This window comes from Podarcis gaigeae, assembly GCF_964106915.1.
Source record: "Podarcis gaigeae genome assembly, chromosome: 12".
NCBI classification, from domain to species: Eukaryota; Metazoa; Chordata; class Lepidosauria; order Squamata; family Lacertidae; genus Podarcis; species Podarcis gaigeae.
The window spans coordinates 56,320,399-56,334,933 of record NC_139688.1 but is presented as its reverse complement, the minus strand read 5'-3'; the positions used below and the strand labels follow the sequence as shown (position 1 = coordinate 56,334,933).

Below are 14,535 nucleotides of genomic sequence, written 5' to 3'. Positions count from 1 at the left end.
AGAATTTATATACCACCCTATACTATACTATACTATATTATATTATATTATATTATATTATATTATATTATATTTATATACCATAAGAGCCTCGGACTTAAGATCTCTGGGTTAATGGTTTTCTGAGATTGATGGAACTATTGCTAGGGGCCGAAACCAGGGAGGCGATCTGGTGGAAGAAAATTGGGAATTTAAAGTGTATATAATATAACTTTTTTTCTTTTCTTTTAATGAGAGATGGGGAAATCGTGGAAGGGAATCTTTTTTTGACCCTAGGGGAAATGTTTTAAGAATAAGTACAGATATATAAGTTTTAATGGGAAATAAGATTAAATAAAGTAAAAGTGGATGGTTATTTGGTGAAAGAAAGAATGGAAAATCACAGTATATTAAGATAAGATATAAGGATAAAATTAAGATGAAGGACTTGCTGAAATATCTATATGAATTAGAATACAAAGAGGGGAATTATAGTATGTTAAGATAAATTATTGAAGGGACGCAGGTGGCGCTGTGGGTTAAAGCCTCAGTGCCTAGGACCTGCCGATCGAAAGGTCGGCGGTTCGAATCCCTGCGGCGGGGTGCGCTCCCGCTGCTCGGTCCCAGCGCCTGCCAACCTAGCAGTTTGAAAGCACCTCCGGGTGCAAGTAGATAAATAGGGACCGCTTACCAGCGGGAAGGTAAACGGCGTTTCCGTGTGCAGCTCTGGCTCGCCAGATGCAGCTTTGTCACGCTGGCCACGTGACCCGGAAGTGTCTCCGGACAGCGCTGGCCCCTGGCCTCTTAAGTGAGATGGGCGCACAACCCCAGAGTCTGTCAAGACTGGCCCGTACGGGCAGGGGTACCTTTACCTTTACCTTAAGATAAATTATTAGGATAAAAACAAAGTTGGAAGGATTTGCTGGAATATCTAATTGAATTAGAATACAAAAATGGGAGGCGTGAGGAAGTCAACGAAATAAGTGAATGTAAGTAAGTGAGATAAAGGTTTGACTTGTTTTTTTCTTTTTTTTCTTTTTTTTCTGTTTTTTGATGAGTTTTTTATATATGTATTGTTTTTTCTTTTTCTTTCTTCGATTGTTTACTTTTTATTTTTCTGTAACCTTTAAAACCTTAATAATTTTTTTAAAAATATATATATATATTTATATACCACTTTTGCCAGAGTGGTGCACGCTCTAGTTATCTCCCGCTTGGACTACTGCAATGCGCTCTACGTGGGGCTACCTTTGAAGGTGACTCGGAAACTGCAATTAATCCAGAATGCGGCAGCTAGACTGGTGACTGGGAGTGGCCGCCAAGACCATATAAGACCGTCCTGAAAGATCATCATTGGCTCCCAGTATGTTTCCGAGCACAATTCAAAGTGTTGGTGCTGACCTTAAAAGCCCTAAACGGCCTCAGTCCTGTATACCTGAAGGAGCGTCTCCACCCCCATCATTCAGCCCAGACTCTGAGGTCCAGCACCGAGGGCCTTCTGGCGGTTCCCTCCTTGCGAGAAATGAGGTTACAGGGAACCAGGCAGAGGGCCTTCTCGGTAGTGGCGCCTGCCCTGTGGAATGCCCTCCCAGCAGATGTCAAGGCAATAAACAATTATTTTACTTTTAAAAGACACCTGAAGGCAGTCCTGTTTAGGGAAGTTTTTAATGTTTGACGCTGTATTGTTTTTTATATTTGGTTGGAAGCAACCCAGAATGCCTGGGGATACCCAGTCAGATGGACAGGGTATAAATAAATTATCATTATCATTATTATTATTATTATTATTATTATTATTATTATTACTATTACTATTACTATACCGGGAGGTCTCAGGGCGGTTCACAGAACAAAATCCAAATATAAAACCACAAAATATATAATCAAAATTAAAACAACAACCCAGTAACCCCCCACCCCAAAAGAAAAACCACATTTTAAAAGGATAGGTGCTACATAATATGACTGCAGTGAGGAAAAATTATCGCAGAGAGGCAATTTCTAGCTGTCTCAGGGTTATGGTTCTGAAGTATACTCTGAAGCAGATGTAGGCAACCTAAGGCCTGCAGACAGTCCGGAATCAGCATGTTTTTACATGAGTAGAATGTGTACTTTTTAAAAAAATGCATCTCTGGGTTATTTGTGGGGCATAGGAATTCGTTCATATTTCCCCCCCAAAAAATATAGTCTGGCCCAACACATGGTCTGCGGGACAGTGGACCGGCCCATGGCTGAAAAGTTTGCTGACCCCTGCTCTGAAGTATACTCAAGAACCAGTTTGGTGGTGTTTTCTAGAAAGGTCTGGGAGGGTGTAAGTCAGGCATCCCTCCAGATTGCAGCCCTCCAGATGTTTTGGCCTACAACTCCCATGATCCCTACCTATCAGGACCAGTGGTCAGGGATGATGGGAATTGTAGTCCAAAACATCTGGAGGGCCGAAGGTTGGGGGTGCCTGGTCTAAGTTGCTAATAACATTCATGGTCTGGTATCATGCTTGCTGGATATTGTATGCAGGATGCTGTGAAAATCACTCCATCTCAGCTTATCTTCATTGGTTTGTTGTGAGGATAAAACGAGAAGTCATAAGCCACACTGATCTTAGAGAAAGGGCGTGACAAACCACTAAGCATTTTAATGGATCTACTACTCGCAATCTAGCACAATTTCATTGCCGAACAATAGAGCAACAACAACCAAAGCCAAGGGAATGGGGTTTAATTGCTGCTAAGTTAACAGAATTTAGTCACAGCTCACTTTTTCCTAGGTTGTGCCGATGATGTTCATATTTGATCGAATTTCTGTAATTTTATTAACTTACCTGTAAGTTAATCCTATAATGGCATAGGATGAACAATATTTGTAAGGCAAATTATGAATGATGTTGCAGCAGCCCTGCACTGAGACTTTTTCGTATGCGGTTGACCTATTTTGGAACAAGTAGTTTCTGGAAAGAGGCCAGAGAAGGCACAGAAGAGAGAACGGAATTCACATTACCTTATAATATCATTATGTAAGCATGTTAAGGAAACATTTCCCAAGAGGAACTCTTAATTATAAACATGCTTGTCTTGGGTTTGCAAGAAAAAAAGGAAGTCCATAGCATAGTCTGGGTGAATAGCTGTTAACCACATGCAGGCATGTAAATATAAAGCTTCCCTTTATATCTCTGAATATTTTGTGTGGTGCGTATGGCAGGGACAGGAGCAATATTCAGTGACCCTTAACAGTGGTTTCAGAAGTGAAGTGAAGTGTTTTGTGCTTCCACGCAGGCTGCTGATTTGCACAAGATTTGGTTGGCACCCCACAATTTCTAGTGCAATTGTCACATCGTTTTTCTAACTGCAAAAACCCGACAAGAAAAATTATGGAAAATTCCACTGGGAAGTGTGAGACAAGAACCCAATGCTGGCAATGTATTACTGCCATATGCATGTGTCCGGGTGAATGACTCAGTAAATGGATGCTCAATAAGCACTAGGTCAAGAAACCCCCTTGATTCCACAGAGATTGACCCTGGCACCCTAAACCATCCATAAGTGTGGCATGGCATTAACCATGATTAAGACAAACCAGAGTGTGCTATTATCCCAGGATTTGACACCCAGGGTTTATTGCTTTGGCCAAACACTATTGATTTTGCTGGAACATTTCCTTCTATCCAACCCATGGCCTCTTACAAGAAACCTGATTTATTTATAGATAGCAGGTTACGTGAGCAAGTTTCCTTCCGACATTGCTATACTGCAACGGTCCCTAGCCATCCTAGAGTCAATGGTGTTGAACAGCCATGATCTGTACCAGAAGGTGGCACAGGAGATTACAATTGGCCAGTTAATCCCACACCTTCAAGGGTGAGTAGCTTTGCATTACTTTTGCCTGGGAATAACGTTTAAAGTTACAGCTGATGACCTTGAAAGCAGCCTTAAACTTGACAAGATCTCATTAAGGATTTGGAGCATCAGCCAGGATTAAAGTTCTTACTCAAGTCTGGTCATGATCCTGCGTTTCCATATGGATGGAGTGAGAACTGACTGCAAGGAAGGGAAGAGGAAGATAGGCCATCCTAGCTAATTCCACCTCCCCCATCCTGGAGTTGCCCACCTTCCCAGTTCTGCATGGCTCTCTGGCGGCATTCAGTTCAGTTCAGAGACACTCTTCTCCTGCTGCATATGCTCAGCCAATGAAGCTTGCTGGAGCTTCTAGCAAGTCTCTTGCCTGCCGTTTTAAACTATTGCACAGATAAAAACCAGACTTATGTATGCTCATCATGACCTTGAAAGACGAGTGAGATACAAATACCGTATTTTTTGCTATATAAGACTCACTTTTTCCCTCCTAAAAAGTAAGGGGAAATGTTTGTGCGTCTTATGGAGCGAATGCAGGATGTACAGCTATCCCAGAAGCCAGAAGAGCAAGAGGGATTGCTGCTTTCACTGCGCAGAGATCCCTCTTGCTGTTCTGGCTTCTGAGATTCAGAATTTTTTTTCTTGTTTTCCTCCTCCAAAAACTAGGTGCGTCTTGTGGTCTGGTGCGTCTTATAGAGTGAAAAATACGGTATATAGATTTAACACAGTTTGAGCTGACGACTTACTGCAGTTAAGAAGCTGTGCATTGATTTAGAATATAATCATTTTAAAGGCTTGTAGGGTTCCTCTCCCACACTCTAGCAGCTTGTACCTGTACTTTATTGTTCTATTCTGGAAACAGCAGCAACAACAAAAATTATCTAAAGCCTGACTTTTGTATACCTGCTTTATATTATACTCTGATACAGGGCAGATCAAGAAATACAAACCTACACCATTGCCGTAATAAATGCGCTTTTCCTCAAAGCACCTGATGACAGGAGACAGGTGAGTTGGGTGTTAAGATATTAGGTGGGTCACTTTGTGGTGGTACCTGTTGAAAACACAGCTGCTCTGGCCAAAACTGTGCTATAAACGCAATTCTTAGTTATACTTGTCGGACAATTATAGCTTGAACTGTTGTATATGAAAGCTAGTGATGGTAGAGTTGAGATGTGCTACCCTTCTCTAAGAAGTAAACTCTTTTTTTCTGGCAAGATACATAGAATAGGGAGTCCTGGTTAATTTTGTTACTCTGTTCAGATACTGAGCTTGCCCCTTTAAATGCAGTTGATTGGCAGCTGTATTGTTAAATCAAGTTGGAGGTTGTGTCCCATTGGGAGATGCTTATGAGTGGTTTTCTTCCCATTTCACAGAAATAGATTTAGCGTAGTCAGTTTCCCTCTGTGTTTTATCATGGAAGTGAGCAACAGGAAGGTAGTTTCCTTGTTCTGAGGAATAGATTATAGATTTCCCCTAATAACCAAACAAGGCATTGTTCTGATGCTGCCATAATGAGCTGTATACTTTTTTTTCAAACTGAATTGTTACTGCTTCTTCTTTTTTTCTTTTTTTCAAAATTAGGAAATGGCAAATATTTTAGCACAGAAGCAACTTCGGGCAATCATCTTACAAGTGAGTGCTTTGTCTTCAGTTCATGTTTCTGTGCTCATTTTTGATAAAGTAACAGTTGTTGAAGAAAATTCTGGGTTGAGAGACTATTCAACAGCCCAGCTCATCAGGGTACAAGTCCCCCACAGGTTCATGCGGTCAGTAAAAGAAGGAAATTCCAGCCAAGTAATTTGGAGCAAAACAGCAGTCAGTCGACTTAGACCCTTTATTGTTGCGCAACAGGTTCAAACAGCAGTAAGAACCCCGGGCATGGGTGACGTTGGCTTTTAAAACTTTCCCACCGTATCCCAGAATACAATTCGTACAGCATCATTGTTACAACATTGCTACATCACTGACATGTCACAAAAGGGGAGGGGTAGATGGGTAGAGAGGGATGTGGGTGGCGCTGTGGTCTAAACCACAGAGCCTAGGACTTGCCAATCAGAAGGTCAGCGGTTCGAACCCCCACGATGGGGTGCGCTCCCGTTGCTCGGTCCCTGCTCCTGCCAACCTAGCAGTTCGAAAACACGTCAAAGTGCAAGTAGATAAATAGGTACCACTCTGGCGGGAAGGTAAACGGCGTTGCTGCTCTGGTTCGCCAGAAGCGGCTTAGTCATGCCGGCCACATGACCCGGAAGCTGTACGCCGGCTCCCTCAGTCAATAAAGCGAGATGAGCGCCGCAACCCCAGAGTCGGCCACGACTGGACCTAATGATCAGAGGTGCCTTTACCTTTAGACAGGGGTTACACTAGTTCAACTTTGGCAAACATTTCCAGACAAGTCCTTGGTACCAGATTAGCATTTGCGGACATGTCAGGGCAAGACCCAGGTATAAGATTAGCATAGGCAAACAGCTCTGAAGTCCCACCACCCAAAGTACGATAGAATTTCCTTTGCATGTCTGGACCCCTAGGCAAGTGTGGTGATGGGATTTGGCTTTCCTTGGCCAACAATCAGCTCAGCAATTGTCACCTCTGGGCACTTCCTGGGGTAGGAGGTGTGTATACATGTCCTCACACTTGGGGAGGTGGCAGGGAAAAGAGTCGTTTTTCCAAAGGCAAAATAATAGCGTTGAAATGGAGGAAACTGGCAAAGGAGTTGATTTTATATGATTTGTAAAGGTAGGTATCTTCCCTGAGCTGTCAAGTCGAAAGGCATAATATTTGTAACATTTAACAACTTTAAAGATATGGCTCCTCCCTGTAATTTCCATAACACAGTTAAAAAACTGAATCACATTCCTCTACTCACATATTTTAAAGGAACTGTGAATGTATTGATTGCATTCTTAGGGTTTGTGACTTCTTAAACTAAACTCATATTACCAATTGTGTGCTTTGACCAGCCAGGTGCTTGATAGACTTCTTTGTTTTTGCTGTCTCAGGCTGGCAGCAAAAAGAGGCTGTTTACTGATCTTGTGGGCATCTACAAATAAATAGCTTTGTTTGGTTGGTAGCCCTGTCCTAGGCAATGGAGAGGATGGAAGGGGATGAAGAGAAGAGCAAAACAATTATGTTAAATATAATTATATATCCAATGGTGAAGCTTATTTCTGGACACCCCCCCCCTTGCCTGCCTAAACTTAACTTTATGTAACTTTATGTAAGGTTGCCGGGTGATTTTGCTCTTGTTACTTTTGCTACTATTTTCAGTATGTTATCAGAGCTCAGAGGGCCATCAATAATGAAATGGCACATCAGCTCTATGTTCTGCAAGTGCTCACCTTTAACTTACTGGAAGACAGGATGATGACCAAAATGGACCCCCAAGATCAGGTAAGCAAAGCAATATTGTTGAACTGCTACACTTACTCTGTAGAGATAGGGAAACCATTTCAGTGAAAAGGAAAAGCTTTGTTATGCATGAATGATGAGCAGTGTGCTTTATTTTAGAGGCCACAAAGGAAAAAAATAACATGCAATTCCTGTATACCTCTCAAGAAAGTCAGGCACCATTTATTGTGTTCTGAAGGCACCTAGTATGGTTCAGTTGCAGAATATAAGGCAAATCTAAGGCAGGAACCATATGGGGATATAAAGCACAAGAGAGGAATCTTGAAGACAGACCAGGATAAGTAGAACTAAATTACAACAAAAAATTAAGGCACTTACTAGCCCTACTTCTTAAATATGCACAAATATGCTTGGAGAATTTTTTTTTTAACAAAAAGCTTGAAGCAGTAATTCCAATTACATTTTAAACTCCAGAGGACAGGCAAGAGAATCAGTAAATATGGCCATGTCACACCATTCTCGTTTCTTCACAAAGGGTGCAATTCTGTGATCCCTTGAACCACTGGATCTTTCAGATCTCCCTCTGCAGAAAGAGAGAGAGAGAGAGAGATAACTGCCCTCATCACCTCCTACCTGCAGCTATAGAAAGGTCCATAACTGGTGTTTTTTTCCAGCACTGCAACTCTGACATTGGAGAGGATACCTGGGGGTATACCAGCAGAGTCTGTGGATCCAGTTTAATATTTTTTATCCAAGCCAAAGTTCTATGTTTAGCATAATTCAGCTACCTTTTTTTACTGTTTAGTTATAGAATTACTATAGTTCCTAATAACGAGTTATCTGAGTGGTTTACACTACAGCAACAACAAAGTATTTTTAAAAATGATAAAACCAAAGCATAACATCTAATACAGAGTAAAACCAACAAGTTTTAAACTCCAGGTTTAAAACTAGGAGTTGGGGGAACAACAGGACATCGTACTACAATTTAAAATAGAAATTTTAAGGCCAAAAAACTTGGGAGAATGAAAATGTGATATGGACATGTTCTGGCATTACTTTTGATATTCAGTGTTGTGTGTATGTTTTTCCTTTTTTAAAAAAATGGCAATGTATTTTTTACAACCCCCTCAGGCCCAAAGGGATATCATATTTGAACTCCGAAGAATTGCTTTCGATGCAGAGTCTGAACCGAACAACAGTGGCGGCAATGTTGAGAAACGCAAATCTATGTACACACGGGATTACAAAAAACTTGGGTTTATTGTGAGTATTCTCCCTTGATTCTTACAGTGGTCTAGTTTGCATTAGAGCGGTGCAACCCCCCTTCACCTCAGACTGATTCAGGGCCTGGTCCTGGATTGTTCAGGTTTACCAACACATGCCTAGCTGTTGGTTCCAAGATGGCGGCGCGTTCATATGCTGCGGCTCTGAGCTCCCAATACCTCACCTACTCATGCACAAAACTGGTAAACATCGGGCTCACAAGAAAAATAGAGATAACTAGAGAGTTTCAAAGGTCCCACTGTATACCAAACTGCATAGTAAGACCTCCAGGATCTCTCTGGATTGTCGACGGGAGGGGGAAGTGCCGAAAGAAGCGAAAGAGAAAAGAGTGAAAGCAAAAACGTGGTTGCAGAGCTTCGAAAAAGACCCTCGAGACCAGCACTGCCAGGCGTCTTCCTGGCCAACATCAGATCTCTCATCCACAAAATTGACGAACTACAGTTGCTGATGGCAGCAAACAAGCTTCTTTGTGAGAGCTGTGTGGTAATTATTACAGAAACTTGGCTACATTCAGCAGTACCGGATGCGGCAGTTGAGCTGATAAATCGAATAATTTATCGCTCTGATAGAAACAGTGATGCTGGTAAAGCTAGGGGCGGAGGAGTCTGTATTTACATACACAATGGTTGGTGCGTTAACAGCAAAGTAGCTTACAAGTATTGCTGCCCAGATCTAGAATTGATGGCAGTTGCATGTCGGCCATTTTATTTGCCTAGAGAAGTACAGTGGTGCCTCGCAAGACGAAATTAATCCGTTCCGTGAGGCTCTTCGTATAGCGGTTTTTTCGTCTTGCGAAGCAAGCCCATTGACAGCTTAGCGGATTAGCGCTATTAGCGGTTTAGCGGCTTTTAGCGGCTTATCAGCTTAGCGGATCAGCTGATAAGCGGCTTAGCTGCTTAGAAAAAGGGGGGAGGGGAAAAACCCCGCAGGAACTCGCAAGACATTTTCATCTTGCGAAGCAAGCCCATAGGGAAATTTGTTTTGCGAAGCACCTCCAAAACGGAAAACCCTTTCGTCTAGCGGGTTTTCCGTCTTGCGAGGCGTTCATCTTGCGGGGCACCACTGTAACTGTCATAATTATTATAGCTGTTTATATTCCACCTGATGCTAATGTCAGTGCGGCACTTTCTAAGCTATATGACGTCATCTCTGAGCAGCAGCAAATCCACCCAGAGGGCGCCCTTGTTGTGGGAGGGGACTTCCATCAAGCCTGCCTAAAGACGGTTTTTCCTAAGTTTGAACAGTTTGCGAAATTTCCCACTAGAGGACAGAATATTCTAGATCTCGCGTATTCCAGTTTGAAACAGGCATACAGGGCAATCCCCTTCCCCCACTTAGGCTCATCCGACCATTCTTCAGTTTTTCTATGTCCGAAGTACATCCCTCTCAGGAGAAGAATTCAGTCAGTTATAAAAACAGTTAGAATTTGGCCAGAGGGTGCTCTTAGTCAGCTCCAGGATTGTTTTAAGAGCACTGATTGGAGCGTGTTTGAACATCAAGATCTGCATAGATACACAGATGCTATACTCGCCCATATTAAAGTGTGCATCGATAAGGTAACATCGCAGAGATGCATTAGACTCTATGGGAACAGTAAACCATGGATGACTGCTGAAGTAAGAGGGCTCCTGAAAATCCGGGATTCTGCCTTTAAGACAGGGAATATAGACATATACAGAGAGGCGAGAATAAATCTCAAAAAAGGCATTAAGGCAGCAAAACAACAGTATAAGCTTAAGGTGGAAAATTATTTAGTTGATAACATCATGAAATAAGTGTGGCAACGACTGCAGCACCTAACCAACTACAAGGGCAATACAAGGAACATGGTTAAGACTGATGCCACAGAAACACCATTTACCTTCCTGCCAGAGTGGTACCTATTTACCTACTTGCACTTTGACGTGCTTTCAAACTGCTAGGTTGGCAGGAGCAGGACTGAACAACAGGAGCTCACCCTGTCGCAGAGATTTGCACCGCCAAGCTTCCGATCGGCAAGGCATAGGCGCAGTAGTTTAGACCACAGCACCACCCGCATCCCACTTCCCAGAGAGTAGGCCACTGAAATGGGAGGAGAAAATGCAGAGGCAGCTAGGAAATTTAGTAAAGCCATATGCTCTGTTTTGAATCGGTTGGTTATGGCCATATCCAGAACATAACTGGATATGAGTGTTTACAGTTACGAGCTGTCGTTAGTCCCTTGCTACCCAGTTCTAGGCAGCTATGTTAGTCTCAAGATACTGGATGTGGCCCATCCTGGGTTTGCCCCCAGCTGAGATCTTATGGCCCAGCACTCTGGGCACCTTTGTAGTGCTATGGTATGGGACCTTCGGCTTGCATGCCTAATGAGCCCTGACAGGGGACCTTATTTGACCTGCAAGACCATTTTCCCCAAACCACGCCCAACTACCCTACCTCTGATGTCATGTGTGAGACGGGGAAAGGTGTGACTGCCATCACTTTGAAGTCCGTGGGCAAGTGACTTGTATGGAAACCACTCGCAGATGGACTTAAAAGTGATGTCTCTTGGGTGCAGATCAGCTGATGAGTGCTGAGAGACATTGCCTTTGAATTCTGTTTGCAAGTTGTTGTTGTTGTTTAGTCGTGTCTGACTCTTCGTGACCCCATGGACCAGAGCATGCCAGGCACTCCTGTCTTCCACTGCCTCCCGCAGTTTGGTCAAACTCATGTTCGTAGCTTCGAAGACACTATCCAACCATCTCGTCCTCTGTCCCCTTCTCCTTGGGCCCTCCATCTTTCTCAACATCAGGGTCTTTTCCAGAGAGTCTTCTCTTCTCATGAGGTGGCCAAAGTCTTGGAGCCTCAGCTTCAGGATCTGTCCTTCCAGTGAGCACTCAGGGCTGATTTCCTTCAGAATGGATCGGTTTGCTCTTCTTGCAGTCCATGGGACTCTCAAGAGTCTCCTCCAGACCATAATTCAAAAGCATCAATTCTTTGGCGATCAGCCTTCTTTATGGTCCAGCTCTCACTTCCATACATCACTACTGGGAAAACCATAGCTTTAAGTATACAGACCTTTGTTGGCAAGGTGATGTAGGTTTCAGTAAAAATTGCTGTTGTTGTTTATTGAATTTATATGCCGCCCTATGCCCAGAGGTCTCAGGGCAGCTCACAGAATATAAAACCACAAAATACATAATCAAAATAAAAAGAATAACCCAACAACCCCCCCCCAAAAAAACACATTTTAAAAGGGCATAGGATTCTCACAACATTTACAGTAAGACAATTAACGAACCTGGACAAGAGTCACTTGTTGGAAAGACTAACCACTTTGAAATAGATTTCAGAGGCAAGCACCTTTCAAGTTATCCGCTCATGTCATAAATATATCAGGTGATGAGCTGGTGGGCAACCTCACCCACTTGTCTGGAACCATCCTCTCCATCTCTCCTGCAGCAGTCAGATGGCTGCAGTAGCAATGAACCAACTTGTTCCAGCAGAAATATCCTAGATTGCTAAAGCGTTGCATTTCATTTAGGTTTGCAATGATGAGGGCTGTCTTTCAGATTTGAAAACAGCTTCCACTTGCTGTCAAAATGCTTAGGAGGCTCTTTGCATTCTCCAGTGTCAAAATTAATAAAACACCAACAGAGTCAAAATCTTGTCTATTTTCATTGAAAGAATGTTATTCTCTTTTAATGCACTGGAATGTAGCAGTTCTGCTTCTTTTACAATGAACATTTAGCCATCGCTGTTCAACTGTATCTACAGTAATAGGAAACCTCATGGAAAAGATTCAAAGTGATTTGTAAGGAAGCCAGACTATTTGTATGGAGCAGATTAGTTGCAGTTAATTAAGCAGTAAATTGGGGACAGGCTTTAAAGAGGAGAATTTCAGCAAGATATGTGGGGCAGTCAGTGTGCCTGGCAGGAGTCTTTAATCAGGAGCTGTATTCTGTATCCTCTGTCTAAAATCATTAATTTAAACAAGGTTTCTACAGCCCCTCAGGCCCTCTATTTTGGACATCTGGCGTGACTAATAACAGGTGTTCACTGAAAAATGTTGAGATTTCCTGGCCAGAACAGTAGAAATAAACTAGTGGTTTATGAATATGGGCAAATCAGCTCTTCGTTATTGATCAATTAATAGTCTACAAAAGATTATGACCTTTGATAATTTGAATATCAGATTATGAGAATAGGAATGTGAGGGTTTAAAAAGTCAAACAAAGCAGTAATTCAGTACCAGTGAATTTGCTGAGGGCTGCACCTTGCTGCTTCATATTACAGATCTGGCTAGTAGGAACCTTAGACTTGCTCTCCCATTTCCGCCAGCCAGCTGACATGTGATGAGTGTGTGCACCTTCAGAGTAGGTGCATTATAGAGCCAAGCCAGTGGTTGGAAATTGGCCCCTCTTGCAATTGGGGTCTTCACCAGAGGGGGTATTTCAGACCCTTCCCCTAAGATGAGATGTGCATATCTTATCACAGAGAAGATTTGAATGTTCCTGTTTCGACATTGTAAATACACATAGCCAGCTGAAAGCAGATATTACATCACAGTATAGCTAGCTGCTGGTGGGTTTTCATTTTTGTTTTAATTGCCTGACGCTATGTAGCATAGAATCATAAAATCTTAGAATTATAGAGTTGGAAGAGACCCCGGGATCATCTAGTTCAACCCCCTGCAATGCAAGAATCTCAGAATTACAAACCTGGTAGATGAAGCGAACGCAGTGGATGTAGCCTACCTTGATTTCAGCAAGGCATTTGACAAGGTGCCCCATGATATTCTTGTAAAGAAGCTGGTAAAATGCAGTCTTGACTATGCTACCACTCAGTGGATTTGTAACTGGCTGACTGACCGAACCCAAAGGGTGCTCATCAATGGTTCCTCTTCATCCTGGAGAAGAGTGACTAGTGGGGTGCCACAGGGTTCTGTCTTGGGCCCGGTCTTATTCAACATCTTTATCAATGACTTGGATGATGGACTCAAGGGCATCCTGATCAAATTTGCAGATGACACCAAACTGGGAGGGGTGGCTAACACCCCAGAGGACAGGATCACACTTCAAAACGACCTTGACAGATTAGAGAACTGGGCCAAAACAAACATGAATTTTAACAGGGAGAAATGTAAAGTATTGCACTTGGGCAAAAAAAATGAGAGGCACAAATACAAGATGGGTGACACCTGGCTTGAGAGCAGTACATGTGAAAAGGATCTAGGAGTCTTGGTTGACCACAAACTTGACATGAGCCAACAGTGTGACGCGACAGCTAAAAAAGCCAATGCAATTCTGGGCTGCATCAATAGGAGTATAGCATCTAGATGAAGGGAAGTAATAGTCCCACTGTATTCTGCTCTGGTCAGACCTCACCTGGAGTACTGTGTCCAGTTCTGGGCACCACAGTTCAAGACGGACACTGACAAACTGGAACGTGTCCAGAGGAGGGCAACCAAAATGGTCAAAGGCCTGAAAACGATGCCTTATGAGGAACGGCTAAGGGAGCTGGGCATGTTTAGCCTGGAGAAGAGGAGGTTAAGGGGTGATATGATAGCCATGTTCAAATATATAAAAGGATGTCACATAGAGGAGGGAGAAAGGTTGTTTTCTGCTGCTCCAGAGAAGCGGACACGGAGCAATGGATCCAAACTATAAGAAAGAAGATTCCACCTAAACATTAGGAAGAACTTCCTGACAGTAAGAGCTGTTTGACAGTGGAATTTGCTGCCAAGGAGTGTGGTGGAGTCTCCTTCTTTGGAGGTCTTTAAGCAGAGGCTTGACAACCATATGTCAGGAGTGCTCTGATGGTGTTTCCTGCTTGGCAGGGGGTTGGACTCGATGGCCCTTGTGGTCTCTTCCAACTCTATGATTCTATGATTCAGCTAAAGCATCCATGACAGATGGCCATCCAACCTCTGCGTTTTGTTGAATGGCTTAGTACAATAGTCTTTATTTTTCAGTATTGGATCCATGCTGAAAAATGTTATTTCAGTGCTTGAAAATACATACACACCCACTTATGATCCTAAAGATATGAGATCATGGAGTTTAAAAGAAAACAGTACGAAGAAAGGTGCATGTTCTTTTGTTAACTGAGTGGTGTG

The 14,535-nt window shown here is 42.8% G+C and overlaps 1 protein-coding gene across 5 annotated transcripts in view; it reads left to right on the top strand.

Annotated features, from left to right (window-relative positions):
• Positions 1 to 14,535, top strand: part of ELMO1 (engulfment and cell motility 1) — a 299,706-nt gene that overhangs the window by 117,968 nt on the left and 167,203 nt on the right. For all 5 annotated transcript variants that reach the window (XM_083706317.1, XM_083706312.1, XM_083706315.1 and 2 more), the window contains 5 exons: positions 3,679 to 3,830; positions 4,754 to 4,832; positions 5,409 to 5,459; positions 7,092 to 7,214; positions 8,307 to 8,438. In XM_083706317.1, coding sequence (XP_083562443.1) covers positions 3,679 to 3,830; positions 4,754 to 4,832; positions 5,409 to 5,459; positions 7,092 to 7,214; positions 8,307 to 8,438 — 537 coding nt within the window. The remainder of the gene's footprint in view (positions 1 to 3,678; positions 3,831 to 4,753; positions 4,833 to 5,408; positions 5,460 to 7,091; positions 7,215 to 8,306; positions 8,439 to 14,535) is intronic.